General features: G+C 42.0%; 2 protein-coding genes across 2 annotated transcripts in view; one reads left to right on the forward strand and one right to left on the reverse strand.

The window, feature by feature from the left end:
* Window positions 1-3,767: 3,767 nt before the first annotated feature.
* Window positions 3,768-20,422, reverse strand: FKBP14 (FKBP prolyl isomerase 14). Its single transcript, XM_049785313.1, has 4 exons — window positions 20,083-20,422; window positions 18,920-19,071; window positions 7,439-7,566; window positions 3,768-3,970 (listed from the first exon to the last, which is right to left on the reverse strand). The coding sequence occupies exons 1-4, from the start codon at window positions 20,277-20,279 to the stop codon at window positions 3,812-3,814; spliced, it is 636 nt and encodes a 211-aa protein (XP_049641270.1). The 5' UTR covers window positions 20,280-20,422; the 3' UTR covers window positions 3,768-3,811.
* A 2,645-nt stretch (window positions 20,423-23,067) lies between these two features.
* Window positions 23,068-23,529, forward strand: part of PLEKHA8 (pleckstrin homology domain containing A8) — a 41,908-nt gene continuing 41,446 nt past the window's right edge. The window contains exon 1 of the mRNA XM_049785309.1: window positions 23,068-23,108. Coding sequence (XP_049641266.1) covers window positions 23,069-23,108 — 40 coding nt within the window. The 5' untranslated portion in view covers window position 23,068. The remainder of the gene's footprint in view (window positions 23,109-23,529) is intronic.

Genomic DNA, 23,529 nt, shown 5'->3' on the forward strand with positions numbered 1-23,529 from the left:
TGTAGACGTGACACAGGGACAAATGAACATACATCTCATAAACCTCAGACTTTTGGTGGCATATGAGACAATGAAATATAGATTTGAACTGTCCTTGAAAGAGAGCATAAATAACAGACTCATGAGCTCTTTTGTGTTCTTGTCCAGATTGTTTATAATTTTCAGTGTCCATAAGGTGATTAGTTTTTTCTGTTGCAGAACTTTCTTTTAACAAATCCTGGTGTAGGCCATCTCTGAGAAACATCAACAGTTCACAAGGATCCTGCTGATCGTGTCCAGCAAACTGGCCATTAAGGAGGCCAATTGTTCTTTTGAATCTTCCAGGGTTAATATATCTATGATATCCATTTCTCATGGTTTTGATGATCTGACCAAATTCTTCTGCTAAATTACCTTCATGTCCCAGATAATTTTTCCTTTGAACATCCTTTTTATAATAATCTTGATAAAAATACTGAGTCAAGTCTGAAATATTCTTCAGGCATTGCAATATTGAGTTCATGTAGCAAGAATTTCCTACATTTTGGAGCCCAGTTAGGACAGGTTCCTGTCTTTTCTGTTGTATCCTGCAATGTAAGGGGCTTGTACCATTATCAATTTCAAGTTGTGGGCACAAGTGTTAAATCTTTGTTACTTGTGAGTTTTCTTTGTTAATGGTGCACACATGTTGCAGTTCTCTATAATTTCTCTGGCCTGCCTCCATGGAATCTGATAACTCACATGTAGATGGCATGCATTTGTATGTAGAGCTGAATGTTCTTCTAAGGGGTTTTAAAATAGGCATTGCTAATAAGTCAGCAGTTTTATTTCCCTGAGCCATCAGTCCTGGTAATCCAGAGTGGGCTCTAATACGAGTGATGAAGATGGGCTCAGTCCATTTCTGAAGAAGCTGATGTAATTGTTTAAGTAAATTCTGTATTATTGGGTTATTGGCCTTAATAAAGGAGGTGGCTATGGCAGGGCACAGACCTACCACATAAGCAGGGTTACTTACAATGTTACAGGGTCCTGTTACATGTGCTAATAAGTAGTTCAGTGTTGCTAATTCTATTTGCTGTGCTGACTCGTATTTAGTATGTATAGTCATATTAATTTTATCCCTGGTTATCCCTCCTTTCCTATTTTGAAGATCCATCAATGTAAAGAACCTGGGCATTGGGAATAGGAGAAGCCCGAATAATTGAAGAAATAGCAAACTGGGTTTTCTTAAATTCTTTTGTTAGTTTCTTTGGTTTTTGACTTTTGAGCCCCATCTGATTTTCAGGGGTTACTCTTGACTCAGCACTCAGGAATTACCTCTGGTGTGCTCAAGAAATCTGAAAAGATGCTGGGATCAAATCCCAGTAGGCCATGTGCAAGACAAGCACCCTAAGTGTTATATTCAGGCACAGGTTTCAGGAATTTGAACTTTTACAGACATTCTATGAGATATGGCTGCATAAGAACATGTAAATCAGTGCTGCCTTCCTGTAATGTTTGGGAAACAGAGTACACTTCTCACTGGATTTCAGGACTGGGCTGTGAAACCAGTGTTGGCTAAGCTGAACACAGAGCCCAACTTGGAATTCATTATTCTCAAGGTTCTTGCTTAGACCTTCTGGTTTTGACCTTCAAGAAACACTAAAGTAGAAGCATAACATTCAGAGGCTGATCAACTTGTGGATGTGAACTTGAACTCAGGTGAGTCAATGAAAACAGTAGAAGTGGGCATATGGGGTAACTATTCTGTAAGCAAATGGTTTCTTCGATCCTACACTGTGATTCCTACCAATATTCTCCTGGTGGATGAGATGTGGATGAGCAGAAATGTCTTCTCTCAAGGGTGGAGTTGAAGCTTCATCTGAATGAGAAAGACTAAAGCTATGGAATTTTTGTCCAAGCTCGAAATGTCAAAGACATTTCCTTTTGCCATATAAAAAAAAAAAAGTTGGTACCTCTCAAACCTCAAACTGAAGTTCTGAAATTAGAATGAATTAGAATTTATTGTGCTGTTACATGCATAATGCAGGCCCTTTTGCTTATTGAATAGACATGTTAACCTTCAGTGATTAAAAAATGCATATGTCAGACAAAAAAACAATTAAAAGGGCAATCTGATAGTTTTTAAAATAAGTAGTGAGTAAATACAACTCCCAAACTCTACTACTATAAAATATTTGGACAATATTTTATTATAAAGAAATCAAAATATAAATAATTTATTCTGTTTATAACACATCATTAGTCACTGGGAACCAAGCCTTCTATAGCGTAAAGTACTGTGTGAAATGTATCCTTCATGGTCTAAAGATGCATAAGTTCTTAAAGTTGCTACTAACGCCAGCACTGCAGTAAATGCTAACAAGTAGAAGCCAACATTCTCCTCTTTCCCTTCAGCAGAAATTCAAAGGCAACTGTAGAGCGGAGAGATAGCACAGTCGTATGGCGTTTGCCTTGCAAGTAGCTGACCCAGGAGGAACCTCGGTTGGATCCCCGATGTCCCATATGGTCCCCCAAGCCAGGAGTGATTTCTGAACACATAGCCAGGAGTAATCCTTGAGCATCATGGGATGTGGCCCAAAAAACCAAAACAAACAAACAAAAAAGGCAACTGTAAACCTCCATTTAGGTATCTTCTGCTTTTTGAATGTTCATGTGAGGCCACTTAGGTTTTATGAAACACCTGACTTTGTACCTGTTTTCAATGTTTTTAGAATCCAAAGAACCCCTCGCTTTCATGACCAGGTCAGAGAGCGCAACAAGCATCCAATTCATTTTTTGTAGTGGCCATTGCAGAAAAAAGTGAGAACTCTAGGCTGTAAGTGTGGTTCCATGAGCTCTGTTTCCAGAACTACTCAAGAGAAGCTGTGTGTTTACCTGCCCATCCCTGCTTTGAGCTGTGAGTTAGTTTAGCTTTATTATATCAGATCCTTTGGTATGATTTGGCACTTTAATTTTTGAGTTTGTGAGCATGATATTTTTCCCCATAATAAATTAAGGACAACTATTTCTTCTTTTACTATCATTTTCATTTGTAATATCATGGTGGGGGAGAGAAGAATATGGGTTTGGGTCACACTTGGACCTGCCCAGGTCTTACTCACTCTTCATTGTGTTCTTGATCATTCTGGATGGTACTCAGAGTAGTCAGGGAATTGACTACAAAATGTTTTCTAGAGATGCTGCAGTTTTGAGTAGCAAAGGCAACCTGCAATAGTAAAGCACCGTGCTACTGAAAAAGGCTTTTCAAATATTAGAATCTAACTTGGAGAAAAAAGAGGGAAACTCAAATCAAGAGTATTATTGTACTGTTACCTGGTCTCATGTTGTGGCATGTTCATGGTTACAATATATTAAAATTACAGGTAAGCAAGTGAAACAGGAAATTTCACAACTGCAAGTAGGAAATGGTCCAGAAGTCTTTGCTTGAAGACAAGTTAATTTGCTCTTCCCAATAACTTACTAAAAATAGAATAGTGCGTAAGAAAACTAAGGGATTCTTTAAATAATCTTCAGGAAAAATATAAATGAAAACAAAAAATAATGTAACCTTGATAAAATGATGTTTCTTTTTTTTTTTTTTTTTTTGGTTTTTGGGCCACACCCGGCAGTGCTCAGGGGTTACTCCTGGCTGTCTGCTCAGAAATAGCGCCTGGCAGGCAAGGGGGACCATATGGGACACCGGGATTCGAACCAACCACCTTTGGTCCTGGATCGGCTGCTTGCAAGGCAAACGCCGCTGTGCTATCTCTCCGGGCCCTAAAATGATGTTTCTTATAGATGCCACTTTGTCTTTAAGGATGGGTTCTACGTCACATGGGCAGATGCATCTTTATAACTCATCATGCACGTATGTAAACTCTCTAGCAGATATGTATCCGTCTTTGTCTTCATCTTCTTTATCAAAAATATCCTCAACCAAAACATCATGATGACTTTCATTGACCACTGCACCATGCTTCTCAAACTCCTTCTTTAAGTATATTTTAACCTGCAAAATAATTGGTTTCATTAGTAATTCTAATTCAAAAGATATAGACATCATTCAGCCAGATATAACTACTAAACATTCACTTGGATGCATTTTTGGGGCCATACCCATTAATGCTCAAGGCTTATTCCTGGTTCTGTACTCAGGAATCATTCCTGACAGAGTTTGGGGAACCACCTGGGGTGCCAATAATGATATCAGGTCAGTGGTGTGCAAACAAGTATCTTTGATACATTTTGAATGACAGTGAAAGACGGATAAAGAATCTCTTCCCTTAAAAACTATTAGTATGCTGCTATATGGACATATGGAGCATTGCTCAGAGACAAAGACTAATCCTTTCTGTTATATCTGAAAAAACACTGAAAGCCATGTTTAAGCTGAGTTTTAATAAATATATATATAATTTTTGGTTTTTGAGTCACACTCAGCAGCGCTCAGGGGTTACTCCTGGCTCTACGCTCAGAAATCGCTCCTGGCAGGCTCAGGGGACCATATGGGATGCTGGGATTTGAACCACTGCCCTTCTGCATGCGAGTCAAACACCCTACCTTCACGCTATCTCTCTGGCCCCTGAGTTTTAATAAATATTTGATAATGTTTTTATTATGCAAATATTTAAAAGACTTCTATCTTTGAAGTTGTTGAATTATTCAGATCTTGATTTCTAACAAAGATAAGAATTCTAGGTATTTCTCTTAAATTCAAATCATTTGAGAACAATTTATATTTAAATATTTGTCTTAAATATCTACCCCCTATTATTAACTAGGGTCATCCAATCTGAGAAAATATCAAAGTAATAAGTGCTTAAATAAAAATTTTCCATTTCATTTAGATGTTAACAAAATCTAAACAGAATTCTGCTACTTATTCTATAGATTCCACATCATGCAACTGAAGCTACATTTTCAGTTTTAAACGTATCTTTATAAATCTTTCTATTAAATCACCAGTGCTAAATTCTCTCTCCTTTCCCTGTCACCATCATGAAAGTACAGTGTGCAATTATTTTTAAAACTGAAGCAGCTGAATTCTGTGGTTTTACTTATTTACTTTTTAGTCTTTTTTTTTTTTTTTTTTTACTTATTTACTTTTTAGTTCTTACTCCTGGCTCTGTGCTTAGGATCTGCTTCTGACAGGCTCAGGGGACCATATGAGATGCCAGGAATTGAACCTGAGTTGGCTGCATGCAAGGCAAGCACCCTACCTGTTGTTCTATTGCTCAGGCCATGAATTTTGTGATTCTAAAATAAAAGGGATTAAAAATTATTCCAATTAATTTTGATGTTATTACTATGGCATATTGTATAAATAAGCAAGATGCTAGCAACATGGATAGTAAGTTCCTTTTTGTACATAAAATATACATACATAATGCTTCTATTTGCATGAAGGAACACTTGGGAGTTTGCATTAGGAACTAATAAAAACTATGAAGGGGAAATAGAAAAAAATATTCTTATTAAATATACTTCAAAACTGGATATTTTAAAAATAGCCAAGTGAATGAGTTTTCATCTTTATTTGTTTGTTTGTTTGTTTGTTTTTGGGCCACATCCGGTGATGCTTAGGGGTTACTCCTGGCTATGTGCTCAAAAATCGCTCCTGGCTTGGGGGACAACTGGGATCGAACCCAGGTCTGTCCTGGGTCAGCTGTGTGCAGTGCAAATGCCTACCACTGTGCTATCGCTTCAGCCCCAGTTTTTATCTTATTTATTTATTTATTTATTTATTTATTTATTTATTTATCATTGCTTTGGGGTCATACCATCTGTGGTTACTCCTGGCTTGGTGCTCAGGGATCATTCCAGACAGGTCAGGGGGACCATATGAGATGCTTCTGATTGAACCTGGGTCAGCCACATGCAAGGACAGTTATACTCTCCCCATATTGTATTTTTTTAATAAAAGGGAATTAGAATTAATCTTGGATAGAAAAAAGTTATAAAACTGGTATTACAACTCTTAGATATTATCAATGCAGTGGCTATGAACCCATGATCTAGAGGCTCTAAGAAGCTTAGCTCCTGAGATACTTAATTCTTTTTTGTTCAGTAGAAGAATTGGGAAAACCTGAAAGGGCCTGATATCTTTCTCAAGGCAGACACAAAAGAAGAGGATAAACATCTGCTGCTCCTTCTTCCAGCTCATTCTAGCACGTGAAGCATGGTGCAGACAGCTTCAATTCTGGGGAGATGACTTTTTCCTTCTTGTGACCCCAAACTTGAGCATGTTTTAGGAGGGGAAGTTTCCTGCTATAGAAAACTCATTCTGGGGGCTGGAGAATAGCATGGAGGTAAGGCGTTTGCCTTTCGTACAGAAGGTCATTGGTTCAAACCCCAGCATCCCATATAGTCCCCCATGCCTGCCAGGAGCGATTTCTGAGCATGGAGCCAGGAGTAACCCCTGAACGCTGCCGGGTGTGACCCAAAAACCAAAAACCAAAAAAAAAATAAAAAAAGAAAAAAGAAAACTCATTCTGCTTTCTCCTCTCTCTAGCTGGTAAAAGAAACAAAGTATGTGGTTACCTGTAATCAGTTGCTCAGAAATCCCTCGAAAATATATTTAGCAGCCATCCTGCAGTTTCAAATAGAAACTGTCACATGAGATACATGTCAAAATTTCTTTTTAATATTTCTTTTTGATACTTTTATTTGGTGTGGAAAGGCAAGGAAAACTTCCAGCAGTACCTGGAATTATTCCCAGCTCTATTTTGGGGTTCACTCAGGGCAGTATTTTGGGGACAGTATTTCTGTGGTGTCAGCGATCAACAGCTCCAGACTTTGATTGTCTTTCTGGTTCCAAGATATTTACATCATTATACATGCACTCAAAGATGGGGAAAAAAATACATTGGTGAAAAGAATCTTACAAAAGCTCATGGAAGGGTCAGTTACAATCAACCTTGAACATTAGGAGAAAGCAAAATTCAAAGACAATGGTGGGTTTTTTTTGTTTGTTTTTGGGCCACACCTGGTGACACTCAGGGCTTACTCCTGGCTATCTGCTCAGAAATCGCTCCTGGCTTGAGGGACCACATGGGATACCTGGGGATTGAACCGCGGTCAGTCCAAGACTAGCGTGGGCAAGGCAGACATGACATCTTACCGCTTGAGCCACAGCTCCGGCCCCATACAATGATGTTTTGTAGTGCAATATCAAAAAGCTCATTTTCAAAACAATTGTACTCTAAGGAAGCATGATCTTTTTTTTTTTTTGGTTTTTGGGTCACACCTGGCAGTGCTCAGGAGTTACTCCTGGCTCTATGCTCAGAAATCGCCCCTGGTAGGCACGGGGCAACATGGGATGCCAGGATTTGAACCACCATCCTTCTTCATGCAAGGCAAACACCTTACATTCATGCTATCTGTCTGGCCCAGGAAACATAATCTTATTCTAACTAACAATATATTTTATTTACAAACTAATAAACAAGGAAGAAAAGGAAAGAGGAAGGAGGGTCACCTCTTCTTTGGAGAGTCTCCAGTCATCATTAAGATCCATTTCTTGGAATGATTCATGGGACCTGGGTCCATTTCGAATCTCCAGGAGATCAATGTTGAATATCAATGTACTCTCTGGGGGAATTTTACCTGTTTTTCATGAGGAGACACAGGGTTTAGTTGTCATTGAAAAGATACCCAAGTTGTAACAGTAAGGTGCTTAGAGTACCAAATAAAATGATTTTGATTTGAATAAGATCTAAGCCTCCCCAAGATAATGAAAATGGCTCTTCATTATGTTTTATTTAAACACAAAGAATTAAAGAATAATAACTCAAACTAGTAGATCAAAAATAGTCTTTTTTTCTGGGAAATTTTATGTATAGAAACAAGCTCTTATCTACTAGGGATAAGAACTCATATATTTTACAATATGGGGCATCTCCTACCTTGAACATATGTCATGTGGTCCCGACTTGGACTCCATGTGATTAGACAGTGACCGTCCAACCCCGAACCCTAGATCTCAGACATAGAACTGACACAGTTCTCCGCAACTGCTCCAGGAACAAACTCCCTCTGGGACATTCTTAGTACTGCTCTGACACCAACAAACGCCAGTTTTGATATAACATTCTGACAATGAGGAAATGGCAATGACTTAGTCCCAGAGCAGATTGTCTTACCTCACCACCTAGCGATAAGATGAAATCAGAAGACATGTCATCCTTTGATCTGTGCAAAAGCCAAGATCGCTATCTACAGAAGACTGACTGTGACAACCATGACTGGGCAGAACTTATCCTGAGACCAGTAAAAAAGACCCCTAGTCTAGGCTGTGGCCTATGATCTGTATAACAACCAAGATCTCTAATTCCAGAGGTTTAACTGAGACAACTGCAACTGAACAGAACTTCTGGAAACATAATGAAAGACTCTATCCTAGGCTTCAGCCTAGGATTGGTGCAAAAACCAAGACCACCAACTACAGAAGACTGATTAAAACAACAGGGATGGAACAGAACTTCTAGAACTGTAAAGAAAGACTCCATCCTATGACCTGGGCAAATACCAAGATCTCTAGGTACAGAGGCCTGATTTTATCATCCACTACTGAGCGGAAAGTTTCCAGACATCACAAAAGGATCTAGGGGAGAGAATAAGAGCATGTACAGAGCCTGTAGCTATTCCCAATAACAGTATATTTCAAGGATGGAGAAACACTCTATCTCTTAAACCAAGGTAATTTCCTTTCTAATCTCCCCAATATTTACTGTGTCTATACAAAAAAAGCACAAATTAATTTTTTGTTATTTTGTTGTTGCTTGTTTTAGTTTTTATTTTTTTTTGTGTGTGTGTGTGTGTGTGTGTGTGTGTGTGTGTGTGTGTGAGCTTTGTTTTGTTTTTATCTTGGACCCATGGCTATTGTTTTGTTGTTGTCTTTATTACTGTGGTACTTACTGTTGTGTTGGTTTTTTTTTTGTTTGTTTGATATATTTTTTGTATTCTTGTTATGTTTTTCTTCCTTTTTCCCTTCTTTCTCTTAAATTGATATTTATAGCCTCTAGAAGGACTTCTCTGGGTTTTTTTTTTTGCTTGTTTGATTTTGCCCCCCCCCTTTTATATTTCCTTTAACAGAACCACATAACTTGAACCTCTTGTTCTGCCTCACAAATTGAGGGAGAAATAATGGAGGGTACCAAGACCAAACAGTTGTATGAACATCAAGTAGAAATAAAAAATGATCAGACTTAAACACCAAATCCAAAGCCAATGACAACAGAATGGATACCCAATCTACAAACAAGTTAAACACAGAGGGGACCACTTATACTAGCAGCCTTTGGGGCAAAGGAGAAGGATATGGGATGCATGCTGGGAACAGGGGTGGAGGGAGGACAACATTGTGGTGGAAATGCCCTGATTCAATGTCACTATGTACCTAAAATATTACTGTGAAAGATTTGTAATCCACTTTGGTCAAAATAAAAATTATTAAAAAAAATGTAGTCTGGGGGCCGAAGAGATAGCACAGAGGTAAGGCATTTGCCTTTCATGCAGAAGGTCAGTGGTTTGAATCCCGGCATCCCATATGGTCTCCTGAACCTGCCAGGAGTAATTTCTGACCACAGAGCCAGGAGTAATCCCTGAGCGCTGCCAGGTGTGATCCAAAAACCAAAAACCAAACAAACAAACAAACAAAAAGTAGTCTGTTTTCTGACTGTAATAAAAGATGGCTTCATACATTTATACAAAGAACCGGGATGAACAACCTGATATTATATTTAAACTATAACTCAGTTATTATATATTACACACCAAAAATGCCTTACTGGAATTTAGGTAATGCAAAGTTAATTATATTACTGGTAAAAAGAAAACTGCAGGGGCTGGAGCAATAGCATAGCTCTAGGGTGTTTGCTTTGCACACAGCTGACCCAGGATGGACCTCAGTTTAATCCCCAGCAGCCCATATGGTCCCCCAAGCCAGGAGTGATTTCTGAGCAAATAGCCAGGAGTAACCCAAATATCACCAGATGTGGTTCAAAATCAAAAAGAAAGAAAACTGCAGTGTATATATTGTGGTAGTCAGTATTGTGAAAATACTTCAAATATAGTATCTCCATGGAAATGAATCTGAAGAAAATAAATAAAAGTAATAACAATGAACAGTATGGCAGGGAATTATATTTTTGTTGTAGTTTTGGTTTTGGTTTTTAGGCCACACACAATGATGTTTAGGGCTTCTGCCTGGCCTTACTACTGGGTCTGTGCTAAGGGACTCTGGGGACTAGATAGAGGTTCTGGGGAACTCAGCTTGACCCCAAACAAAAAAATGTCCTACCTACTGCATTTTATCTGGCCCCAGAGGCTGATAATTAGTGTTTCCTTTGGTTTTCTCTCTTCCAAATTGTCCACCATGAGCATGAATTCTTACATAATGAAGGTACAAATCTTACCCAAGACATGATAATTCTATGAGAATGAGAATATAGACATCACAGCATCCTTAGGCCTAAACTGAGCCATTCACTAGGCATGAGTTGGAATTTCAATCCCCTCCGTTTTTTGAGAAAAAAAAAACATGTAAACATTGTGTAAAACATTATATCTATTTACTAAGAAAAATGTTTTTACTTGATTGATTTTGGGGCTTGGGGTCACACCTGGCAGTGCTCAAAGGTAATTTTTGACTCTTCACTGAGAAATGACTCCTGGTGGCACCCTCTGCGAGCCAGAGATGGAATCTAGGTCCGCCTTGTACAAGACAAGTGCCCAACCTGCTGAATGATTTGCCTAGCCCTTCAGTTTTTATATTAATCATGGCTCTCATTAGAGAAGAAAATCAAGTTTCTAGGAAACATGTCTATCATATTTATATGTATTCTCTCAATCTATCTTCATTGTCTTGCTTATTTATCTTAACTGTATAGGTTTTTTTTATATAAGTAGCAATTAAATATATTACCTTTTTTTTTTTTTTAATTTGGGTGGCAACACTCAGAGCTTATTGGCTAGGAGGCACTGAGGAATCACTCCTGGTAGGATTGGGAACCATATGGGATGTCAGGGATCGAACTTGGGTCGGCCACATGCAAAGCAAATGCCCTTCCCACTGTGTTATTACTCCAGTCTTAAATATATTAAATTATAGTTTAGTTTTGGTTTTGGGGCCACACCCGGCGATGTTCAGGGATCACTCCTGGCAGTACTCAGGGAATCATATGGAATGTCAGGGGTCAAACCCGGGTTGACCACATGCTAGGCTGCAGCTCTTGCCCCAATCTTGCTTAAGGTTTTTAAGGCCTTGAAGAGAATTTCCTTTTTGTCACACTGAAAGCTGACTTTTAATCAAGCATTGTGTTAAGTATTTCCCTTTGTCCCTCTCCTCAGCATTACCTGAAGCAAGTCATTCTAACTGAACAGACGAGGAAACTGAGACTTCAAGTGGGGCCAAAGTTAGTGTTAATCATAGGACAGGCCCCAGGCTCCTGCGAGTCCATACTGCCGCCTAGTGGTAGAAATTGCTCTACCATGTAGGTGAATATTTTCAGGCGCAAAACAAATACTGTATATACTCGAGTATAAGCTGACCCCAGTATAAGCCGACTCCCCCATTTTTACCCTAAAAAATGGGAAAACATAGTGGCTCGAGTATAAGCCAAGGTGGAAAATGCAGCAGCCACTGGTAAATTTCAAAAATAAATATATACACCCAAGACAATTACAATAACTGAGGAATCAGTAGGTTAAATGTTTTTCAATATTTATTGCTAAAGAAAAATGGTAAGCTAGCAACAATAACTTTGAAACTTTAAATAAAGTGCAGAAAACCATAGCTTAACAGGTAATCCAGCTAAATCACAAAGGTTAAAATCCTTCAAAACTGGCTTCCTCCTCCTAATCATCTGTATGTCCAAACAGAGCTTCAACTGTATCGGATGTAAGGGTTTCAGCATTGACATTGTCACCATCACTGAGTTCGCAATATCATCATCACTGCTGTCGGTCTCATATAAAGTGAAGAACATTGTGGGTTAAATAGTGCAATGACATGTAGGTCAGTTCAGCTGCCTACCTCTTCAGCTCAGCATCGCTTTGTGGCCTGAGCCGGAGCACTGCCCCCTCCAGCGGACAGCAGAAGACCACTGGAGACTGCATTTGATTCAGTGTGGGAGTACTGAATCAAACAACCTGCATGATCCGAGTACAAACCGAATTTGGAGTTTTCGGCACAAGTTTTGTGCCGAAAACCTCAGTTTATACTTGAGTATATAGGCAACTGTTTGACTTTTGAAGTAATTTTAATAAAAAGGGAGAAAGAGACAAAGAAATGTGTTCATGAGAGAATGCAGACTTCTCCAGAGAGAGCTCCACACAGTAAAATAAATTTTATATATATATATATATATATATATATATATATGTATATACATACACCCTGAGTTTTTTTTTCTTTCATATATAGCACAAAAATCTTTTGCATATAGTGGGGGGGTCAAGGTGCTTGTCTTGCATGCTCGGCCCGTTTCTTTTCTTTTCTTTTTTTTGGTTTTTTGGGTCACACTCAGCAGCGCTCAGGGGTTCCTCCTGGCTCTACGCTCAGAAATCACTTCTAGCAGGCTAGGGGGGACCAGACCATATGGGATTTGAACCACCATCCTTCTGCATGTAAGGCAGACACCCTGCCTTCATGCTATCTCTCCGGCCCCAGCTTATGAGATTTTTTTTAAGTTGATTCTTTTTTTTTTTTTTTTTGGTCAAACTCAGAGCCGCTCAGGGGTTCCTCCTGGCTCTACACTCAGAAATCGCTCCTGTCAGGCACAGGAAGCATATGGGGTGCCGGGATTCGAACCACCGCCCTTCTGCAGGCAAGGCAAACGCCTTATCTCCATGCTATCTTTTTTTTTTCTCCATGCTATCTTTCTGGCCCCATGGCCCACCTCTTTTATTTTTTAATTAGAGGTATCCGCCCTTTACTTAGAACCTCAGCCTGTTTCAAGCCCCAGTTCTGCATAACCCTGAGAACAGAGCCAAGAGTGAGCCCTGAGCACCACCCAGTGTGGCTTCCCAAAACAAATAAAAGAAATAAAACATTTCATCAAAAATCTCATAAGCTGGGGCCAGAGAGATAGAGAGCATGGAGGTAATGCATTTGCCTTGCCTGCAGAAGGGCGGTGGTTCAAATCCCGGCACCCCATATGCTTCCTGTGCCTGACAGGAGCGATTTCTGAGTGTAGAGCCAGGAGGAACCCCTGAGCGGCTCTGAGTTTGACCAAAAAAAAAAAAAAAAAAGAATCAACTTAAAAAAAATCTCATAAGCTGGGGCCGGAGAGATAGCATGAAGGCAGGGTGTCTGCCTTACATGCAGAAGGATGGTGGTTCAAATCCCATATGGTCTGGTCCCCCCGAGCCTGCCAGAAGTGATTTCTGAGCGTAGAGCCAGGAGGAACCTCTGAGCGCTGCTGGGTGTGACCCAAAAAACTAAAAAAAAATCTCATAGACTGGCTTTCAGAATGAACAGGAACTGTTGCCATACACATGTAAAAGTGTGGGATTAACCAGTTACCATTCTATTTAGGATATTTCTTGTTACTCATTAGATGGAAGCACCTTTGGATTGGTACCCCAAAATACCTGTTCTCCACTCAAGCATGATGTCTTTGGGCTCCCAATAAAGCCTCTGGGTCTCAGGGAGAAACAGCTAAAGGTTTCAATTTTCCACAACTGAGCTATTTTCTTGCTAGGAGCAGAGAAGGCTTGTAGTAGAAGTCCCTAGACCTGTTTAGTCCTTAACTGTAAGTAGACTATTTCCTGAGTTGGCCTTTGCTTCCAGACCAGCATTTTCCCAATCGTCTGGGATCGGGGCATGAGTCTTTCACTTCATAAAATCACCTTACATTTTCCTCTCACCATTTCTGAATTAATTAGCACAAGTATCCGTAATCATGTCAACCTTGACCCTCAGATGGTTTATGTAAAACTCTGGCTAATAAGAGTGGCAGGGAAAGCAGCAGAAAAGGAAAAGCTTGGCTGGTTTAGTAATATACAAGGAGCTGCTTGTTGTATTATATATAAATTAAGGAATCATTGGGGCCGGAGTGGTGGCACAAGCGGTAGGGTGTTCGTCTTGCACATGGCTAACCTTGGTCGAACAACGGTTCAATCCCCCAGCATCTCATATGGTCCCCCAAGCCAGGAGTGATTTCTTTTATTTATTTTTTTTTTGGTTTTTCGGGCCACACCCTTTGATGCTCAGGGGTTCCTCCTGATTAAGTGCTCAGAAATCGCCCCTGGCTTAGGGGGACCATATGGGACGCCGGGGGCATCGAACCACGGTCCTTCCTTGGCTAGCGCTTGCAAGGCAGGACACCTTACCTCTAGCGCCACCTCGCCGGCCCCCAGGAGTGATTTCTGAGTGCATAGTCAGGCGTAACCCCTGAGCGTCACTGGGTGCGGCTGAAAAAGCAAAACACAAAAACAAAAACAAAAAAAACCCAAAAATCCAAAAAATGAATGAATCCTAGTGTGTGGATGGATGGTGTGGACTTTCTTGGCCCGCCCCAGTGCCTGCAGCCCCTTGGGCCAGCTGGTCTGTAGGTTCAGGATAATGGTGAAGAAATGATTCACACCAGTCAAATAAAGTTTCAGGAGACATCCAGCTTTATTACAAGGCCCTAAATGCCATGTGCATACCTCACATGGCCTCTAAGCTAAGCAGCCTTCTTCCTGCTGCTCTGCCTCCATCCAGTCTCTTCTCTCTCCTTCCTGCACTTGCCTTTCTTCTCTCCCCCCAGGCAACTCTTAATTACTGATCACAGCTTAATTACCATTCCCAGCTGTGGGAGGGTCTCACCAGGCAGGTGAGTTTAGCATTTGGTCTTGGGGGAGGGTAACAGCTGCTCAACCCCCCTTTGACAAATGCACCCTTTTCGGTAACAAGGTATGATTACTTATGTGAAACTGCAAGTGGAGAACCCACAGAATTACCCCCACAGAAAGGTACCTAAACTGGGACTTAAAACTTCAAAACAGGGGCTGGAGCCAGTAGGGTGTTTGCCTTGCATGCAGCTGACCCAGGACAGACCTGGGTTTGATCCCCGGAGTCCCATATGTTCCCCCCTCCCCCAGAGCCAGGAGTAATTTCTGAGCACATAGCCAGAAGTGAAAGGTAAAAGAAGTAAAATAATTTTTCTCTGCAGCTTCCTAGGACTCGCCCTTGACCAAAAGACACATTTTTAACTGTTGAGCTTCATGAAGACCCCACCCCTTCCTAAATCCCAAGAACTTGCCCTTGACATGTTAACTGTTGGGAGCCCCTTGCTTTTGCATGGTCTCTGCCTCTTGGAGTCATTAGAGGGGTGTGTGTGTGTGTGTGTGTGTGTGTGTGTGTGTGTGTGTGTGTGTGTAATTCCCGACCTTATGGGGAGTAACCCCTGAGCGTCACCAGGTGTGGCCCAAAAGACGAAACAAACTTCAGGTATCAACATGTCAGCTCACTCTTGCTGCACTAAATGTGCAATACCCTCTATTGCAGTATTAGCTTCAATACCCCACACCTCCAAGTTGCCTCACACTGCTATGGGTTATTCATCAACATTTTTCAAGACAAACTGAAAGTGGTATATCCTTCAAAAATTCTCCCAGGCACATGCCCCAAGAAGAGAAGAGTGCTTACTCAAGACTTTCCATAGACCGGTAGTGGACCCTGTAGGATAGAGATGTCTGACAAATGTGTACAGGATACAACGGTTAAGAGTTCTCCCTCAAAAGACTCTCCCAAGGTTGGTTCAGGACCCAGGACCCAGTGAAATTAGTGATATAAAGATGGATAAGCCAGTGCTGGCCACCCAAGTCTTAGGTACTATGAAATGGTTCAATGTTTGAAATGGCTATGGATTTATTAGCAGAAATGACACTTATTTGACAATAGCAAATGAGATTTGTGGGGGCCGGAGCAATAGCACAGCAGTAAAGTGTTGCATGCAGCCAACACAGGACAGACACCGGTTCGAGTCCTGGCATCCCACATGGTCCCCACACCTTCCAGGAGCGACTTCTAAGCACAAAGCCAGAAATAACTCCTGCGTGCTGCCGGGTGTGTTCCAAAAACCACCCCCCCCAAAAAAAAACCCAAACAAACAAACAAAAAAACTTAAACCCCCCCCACCAAAAAAAAAACAAATGACATTTGTCATAATACCAACATCAGAATGATAAAGCAGGATGTCTTTGTTCACTGGAGAGTTATTAAGAGAAACAACCCCAGGAAGTCTTTGTGCAGCTTTGGAGATGGGAAGATTGTGGAGTTTGATATTGTGAAAGGACAGAAAGGAGCCAAATGTAACTAGGCCAAGGGGAATACCAGTGCAAGGCAGCTGCTATGCTCCCAATTGGTAGGTTCCACTAATTCAACCTTTGGCCTTGCCCAACTGAGGCCCGTCAGGTGGGTCAGAACTAGGCAGTGAAGGGGGAACCAGCTGAAGACTCAGAACAGTGTTCCAGATGCCGGTGCTCACCACCCTTCCACAGAAGGCACTTTGTGAGAGGCCTGAGGCCCTCAAACATCTGCAGCCTATCACGTGTGAAAGTGTATGTGTCTGTCCATGCTGTAAGCAGAACCTTTTCTCTATCCCTCTCACACCTTCTATGTTGGCCTCGGAGTGCTCCTCTCCTGTATCTTCACAGGTAGAGTGATGGCTTGCAACCAAGCTGACCACATTAAGTGGCTTCTTAAAGTGGATCTTTGTGATTCTGATCAGCAACTGCATCAGGTCATCATCTCCCTGACTACTCTTCACCGACAGATTTCTTCTGATTTAACTGATATCTGCTAATGACAGCTTACTACCTGATATTTCCCCTACCCATAGGTCTTTTTAAGAAAGAGAAGAGGGGGAATTGTTGTCATACTCCAGTAATATCACTTTTCACCTTTTCTGAATTAATTAGTACAAGTACCCTTAATTATATCAACCCTGAACCTCAGTTGATTTATGTTAAACTCTGTCTAATGAAAGTGTCAGGGAAAGCAGCAGAAAAGAAGGAGAAGTTTGGCTGGCTCAGTAATATCCAAGGAGCGGCTTAATACTGGAAGGTAAAAGAAATAAAATAATTTTTCTCTGCAGCTTCCTGAGAACTCACCCTTAACGCCCTAGATCCCACCCCTTCCTAAATCCTAAGAACTTGCCCTTGACCAAAAGATACATTTTAACCCCTTCCTAAATCCTAAGGACTTGCCCTTGACATGTTAACTATTGGGAACCTTATGACTTGTGGTTATCTAAATCTTGCAGAAACGTAACTGAGCAAATGCCAAGTGTCAAGTACTCCCTGAAACGGACCACCCTACTGTAGGCTATATAAAGGTTTGTTAGATCTGGTTCGAGGCTCTCTCTCATCCTCTGGGGGAGCCCCTGCATGCTTGTAAACAAATAAAACCCCTTGCTTTTGCATGGTCTCTGTCTCTTGGAGTCATTAGAGGGGTGCTAGTGGAATTCCCGACCTTATCAATACCCACTGGCCAAAATGCACCTTTTTCCATGACTTTGTTTCTTGTGCGAAACTGCAAGCTGAAACCCCACAAGGAACATAGCTCAGGCAAAGGACTGGCTTTGCATGCTGTTAACCCACGTTCAATCCCTGGTACTTTATATGGTCCCCTAAGTACTGCCAGGAATGATGCCCAAGTGCAGAGCCAGGAGTAAGCTTGAGTTGCAGTGGGTGTGGCCCCCAGACCAATAAATAAATTTTAAAAAAATAAAGAAAAAGGAACCTATGGCATAGGGCAGTGGTGGGCAACCTTTTTTTTTTTTTTTATCAACTGAGCCAAAATCTCGCCAAAACCATGATTGAAATTTATTTTGAGAGCCACACTGGGTGCGCACTGACAGAGGCTAGGAGCAGAGTCTCGACTCCTGGAGCAGCTGCCCGGCAAATGGAATAGCCATTTGGAATAGCCGTCCGGCAAACGGAATAGCGGCTTGCTGACCACTGGATAGGGAGTTGAGTTCAAGGCCTGGAGCACATACCCCAGTTTGATCATTCCGGACACCGAAGAGTCCCCAGATATGGTGAATGTGAGCACCTGTCCCAGAGTAGCCCAAAGCAAATAACCTCCAGCAAGAGTTCTGTGGAGAACTTCAATTGTGCATCACACATAGGCCTCACATACACTCGCAATGTCTTTATCAACTATACATATTTCATTCATCTAAAATACAGTTTTCCTGCAATCTTCCAGTTTTCATGATTAGAACACATGATTAGAACAATTTCTAGCCTGGAGTGGCCACAAAGGGTAGTATTAAGAGTTATGATGCTGTACAACAAGGTGACTGTGCTGGAACTGTCATTTAAAATATGGTCTACATGCTGTGTGTATAACATCACAATTTAGAAAGCTTACCGTATTGGTTAACAATGATAATAATAGTAGAGTTACATTACAGAATCTTGTTTTCTTGTTTTGTTTTTTTTTTTTGGGGGGGGGGGCGTCACACCCGGCAGTGCTCAGGGGTTACTCCTGGCTCTACGCTCAGAAATCGCTCCTGGCAGGCTCAGGGGACCATATGGGATGCGGGGATTCGAACCACTGACCTTTTGCATGAGAGGCAAATACCTTACCTCCATGCTATCTCTCCGGCCCCAGGATCTTGTTTTCATTGTTAACTACGTTGGCCACTTAAATAATAGGCCATTGATTTGGCTATTTCAGAGGATAATTAAAATAAAACCTTTACTAAAAAAAAAAATCCAACAAAAATTCTCTGTTTACTTTTAGGAAGAGAAAAATATAATTACACTCACTGCTGATCCTAACCCAGAAGAGAAGTCTACTGATAGAGTTTAAAAAAAAAAAAAGACATTGGTGATGGGAATGTTGCACTGGTGATGGGTGGTGTTCTTTACATGACTGAAACCCAAACACAATCATGTATGTAATCAAGGTGTTTAAATAAAAAAAAAAAGAAAAAAGAAAAAGAAAAAGCCAAATGATTACCTTTTCCTTCTTTTCCATAGCCTAGGGAGGGAGGGATGGTGAGCTTCCTTTTCTCTCCTACACACATTCCCTTCAAGCCCTTGTCCCATCCTTTCAGGACCTCCAGGATGCCCAGTGTAAACCAGATGGGCTGCCCATTGTTGTGTTTGTGACTGTGAGAGAGAAAACAAATGAGACCTCTTTAGAAATTGAGTTTTCTTGACTGATTTTTATTTTTCCCACCTGCAAGCAATTAGTTCATTCAGAGCCAGGAGTCAGCCCTGAGCACTGTGAGGTGGGCCCCCCAAACCTACCAAACCAACAATAAAATATCAAACTACGATTAAGTGTTTCCTTTATCTATCTATACCTACTTATTGCCTAACTATAGGCAATACAAAATGAAATGCAAATCATACTACACCCTTAATAAGACATAAATGGCAATAATAACATTTACTAATATAAATTTAATAATAAATTGAGTATACACATTACACAGGCCTAAGGCTATAAATCGTTAGTTCCTACCACTCTCGCTACCTGGACTGTCTTCCCTCTCCCTCTGTACCTACTCAAGCCCACCTCAATTATGACCTCTGGGAAATGTTGCTTTCCTCACCTCACAAAGCATAACGGCATCTCGACTGCATTCTACTTGTGAGCAAATCGACCATTCCATACTCAGTGTCCTGTTACCTATTTGCCTTCCTTCTCCCTCCTGTGTGTTGCAGAATAAATGGCAATGAGTAGAGTAATAGAAAAATGAATTAAATGAATAACAATGAAGAAAAGCCAATGCTTGTGAGTATGGAACATCAAGAAAATACTCAATAAATATGTTTGGGATGGGCTGAAGGTAACAAAGCCTTATTTACGAATCACTGACTGAAAGTGTAAAACTTCCCAGCAAAACTCTCTTTTGTTTACAGGATAGAAATGATGATAGTGTCAAGACCTTCCCTTATATTTTGGATGAAACTTTCATCCATCTACATCGACACCTACACTCTTCCACGAAGTATTTGAATATCTAGAATGAAACCAATCGTGATCCCGTCATGGCTCCATTCCCTGTCATCCACAATGACGAAGTGCTCCTGGTTGCGTTGCAGGCGTCGCGTCCAACACTCATCTCCACCAGAGCAGGTTCCCCGCTCTGCCCGGGGGACACAATCACTTACGTGGAGTGAAAGAGGGACCCGTCCTTCTCCAAGTAGCCTTCGTAGTGCACCAACATCAGGTCTCCCCCCTTGGTCCTGCGATGGCAGAGGAAGGGCTTCTGGAGAACTTCGATCTTCACTTCTGGCTCTGGGATCAGAGCCCCGCGCAGGGCAGAGACTAGCAGGGTCAGGAGCGCGTTCTGCAAGAAAAGCCTCATGGTTTCGGGAGCAGAAAAGAAACAGAGAACCAGGAGAGGGGCCCCCCACTTCACAGGGTTAGGAATGCAGAGGAAAGTTTAAGGATAGCGGCCCGGGACAAGCCCAAGGCGAGGAACTGCTAGCAGACGTGGCATCCTTGCTAGTTGCAGCTTTCCCAGGACCAGGAGAAACCCAGGCCCAAGAGTCCAACCCATGCTCGGCTCTGATTGGCTCTGAGGGAAATCCTCTCCTTCTATTGGTCTTCGGGACTGTCCATCAAACGGCTCTCAGCCAATGGCGCTACGGCGACCTGTAATTTACATCCCGGCGAGGAGAGGGGCGCTCCTCATCTGGAGGATGGAAGAAGTTCGTGGCTGGGAACCGCTGGCCTTTAAAAGGGCGCGGATTGACAGCTGGAGACGATCGGGGTTCCTCCAGGGGTGGGAAGGATAGTCCCAAACCCCAGCTGATGGTAGCGGGTTCTGGAAAGCTGCATTGAGAGTCTCAGTTGGGGTGAGAGACAGTCCTCACATTGGGCCACATTGGGCCGGAGACATTAGCTGTCTTATTTAATGAACTTAACCTTATTTAATTCATTGCAAGAGACAAATTTTAAAGGTGTTTTGGGATTCACAAAGCTCAGAGGTAAGAACCGTGATTTTGATCCCGCTTAAAAGAGGAACAGCCAACAAAAACAAATCTAAATTAATTAACCCGCTTTATTTTAATTAAGTATTCATAGAGGTTAAGCAAAAGATGATCTTTCTTAGGAGTTTAAAAGTCAAGGGAAATCATGAGCAAAAATAAACGACAGAAAATAAACCAAACCTCCCCAATTCAAACAAAATAATGGCATCTCAACTACAAAACGTACCTCGTTTTTATTTCTTCAAATTGACATAACCAGAGAAATTACAGCGTCAATACCAGTATTTTATGGTAGCAGTAGTAATGAATACAGGTGTTAGTGTATTCAAATAAGAGTAAATTTTCTGATTAAGTTTCCTGTTTTAAAACAAATATCTCAATGTTCAAGAAAAAAAAAAGAGGAACAGCACTGATGAAGGGCGATGTACATCACATTACTGAAAATCAATCATGAACAGTTTTGTAACTACGGTGTTCAAATAAAAAGTAGTAGTAGTAACAACAACAACAACAACAATTTAAAAAGATGAACATATTTTAGGCGAGATGCTTCAGGTTTTTCACCCACAAAGCGCTTGAGCTCCGCGGTCAAACCAAGTTTTCTGATTTTTCTGAGACTTCATAATGAAAGATGCAAGTGCTAATCAATTCTTTAAATTTTAGGTCAATGCACCCCTATCTGGGACGTGCAGACTTTCTCTTTAAAGGAATGGTTACGAAGTACACAGGCTCGTCTTAGTTTAAAACTTTTAATTTTACATTTTCACCCTTATTTTTGGGGGGGGGGGGATCACACCTGGTGAAGCTCAGGGGTTACTCCTGGCTCTGCACTCAGAAATCGCTCCTGGCTTGGGGGACCATAATGGCTGAAGGGAAGGGATCGAACCTGCGTCCATCACGGGTTAGCCGAGTGCAAGGCAAAAGTTCTACTGCTGTGTTACCGCTCTAGCCCCTCACTCCTATTTTCAAATGAAATACACGTTCATTGTCAATTTGGAAGAACGAAAGCGCTGAAATAGGGCTTCTAGTTAAAATACAGGAGCTGAATTAATTTGAATTCCTTTTTTTTATTATTCCTGAAGAGCAGCCAGAAATCACTCTTTATTAAAAATATATATCTTAATTTAAACAGCTTGATTACAAATATGATTGTAGTTGGGTTTCAGTCATGCATTTGACTTTGAATTTCTGATTATGAATTAATGGTGAGTTTTTACTGAATGAATCTGGCAACCAAAAGAAGGAAAAGAGAAGATGTCTATAAAGAGACAACCCACAGTAAAATGATCCACAAATGCTTGTTTAACACTTCTGGTGCCTTCTGCTACCTAGGCCTAAAACAATACACATCAGGTCGTTTACTTCCTTTGTTTCACACCCTGCTTCTAGTTAACTCTTCTAGCTAACATTCCCCTTGGCCGAATCCCCTCTGCACAGAACGTTCTTTCACTTTGGTATCTATAGGAATCCTCTGTCTCTCTCTGTCTGTCTGTCTGTCTGTCTGTCTCTCTCTCTCCTCTCTCTCTCCTCTCTCTCTCTCTCTGTCTCTCTGTCTCTCTGTCTCTCTCTCTATATATATATGTAAGATAATAATCTTATGGAAATATATATGAAAATGTATGAAGGATATATATGAAAAAATATATATGAAAAGGAAAATCTATGAAAATATTTCCATAAGATTATTATCTTACTGATCCTACCCTAATCAGTTATTGTACCCACCCTAGGGTGGGAGCAGAATACTAAGTAAGGAATAATCCAATATGCTATCACCAAAGCATGCTTTGATGGAAGGGGACCAGCTGGGAGTGGACGTGTGCAGTTCTGACAGTGGCCCAGGCCAGGAGGTGCGCATCCCAGGCTGACCTCGCCTCGTCCCTCCCTCCCACGCCCCGCCCACCAACCGCCTGGGCATTAGGCCACGCCCATTCCCTTTAAACCCCGCCCATCATCTCTCTAGCCCCGCCCACCCACACCCGCCTTCTGAAAGACCGACCCGCCTCTTCCGCCTTAAACCACGCCCACCATCCAAGCCCCGCCTATCCAGGACCGCCCACGCCCCGCCTCCTGGGCCGCGGGCGCACAGTGCGCAGGCGCGAGCGCCCCCGGGGCGCGCCGTGACGCCGGGTCGGTGTCCGGGGAGCTGCAGCGCGGGGCCATGGAGGGGCCGCTGTACAAGTGGACCAACTACCTGAGCGGTGAGTGCGGGCCTGGGGCCACGTCTGTCCGGGGCAGAGCTCCACGGTGCTCCTGCTGCACGTCCCGGCCCTGATGAGGCCTCTGTCTGTGCTCCCCGGCAGGCAGGCCCTTTGGGGGAGTCCCAGGGCTTTGGGGGGCCTCTTGGCAGGTGCAGATGTCCCTGCAGAACCCACTTCTCTCCCTCCAGGCCCCTGTCCTTGCCCTTGGGGAAAGTGCACCCTCTCTCCACTGACTCTGGAGGTAATTCTGGGGGGGACTGCGAAGAGCCTACTCTGTGCTGCACATCGCTGGGGCACCTCCTGTCACCCCAAAGTGTGTGCAGGGAAACTGACAGCTTGGCACCTGCGACCAGGATCATCCCAAGCAGTTCTCAGGCTGCACTGGGGAGGGCTACTTGCTGACACACACCCCTTTTTTAGG

The sequence above is a fragment of the Suncus etruscus genome, chromosome 13 (genome assembly GCF_024139225.1).
Source record: "Suncus etruscus isolate mSunEtr1 chromosome 13, mSunEtr1.pri.cur, whole genome shotgun sequence".
NCBI lineage: Eukaryota > Metazoa > Chordata > Mammalia > Eulipotyphla > Soricidae > Suncus > Suncus etruscus.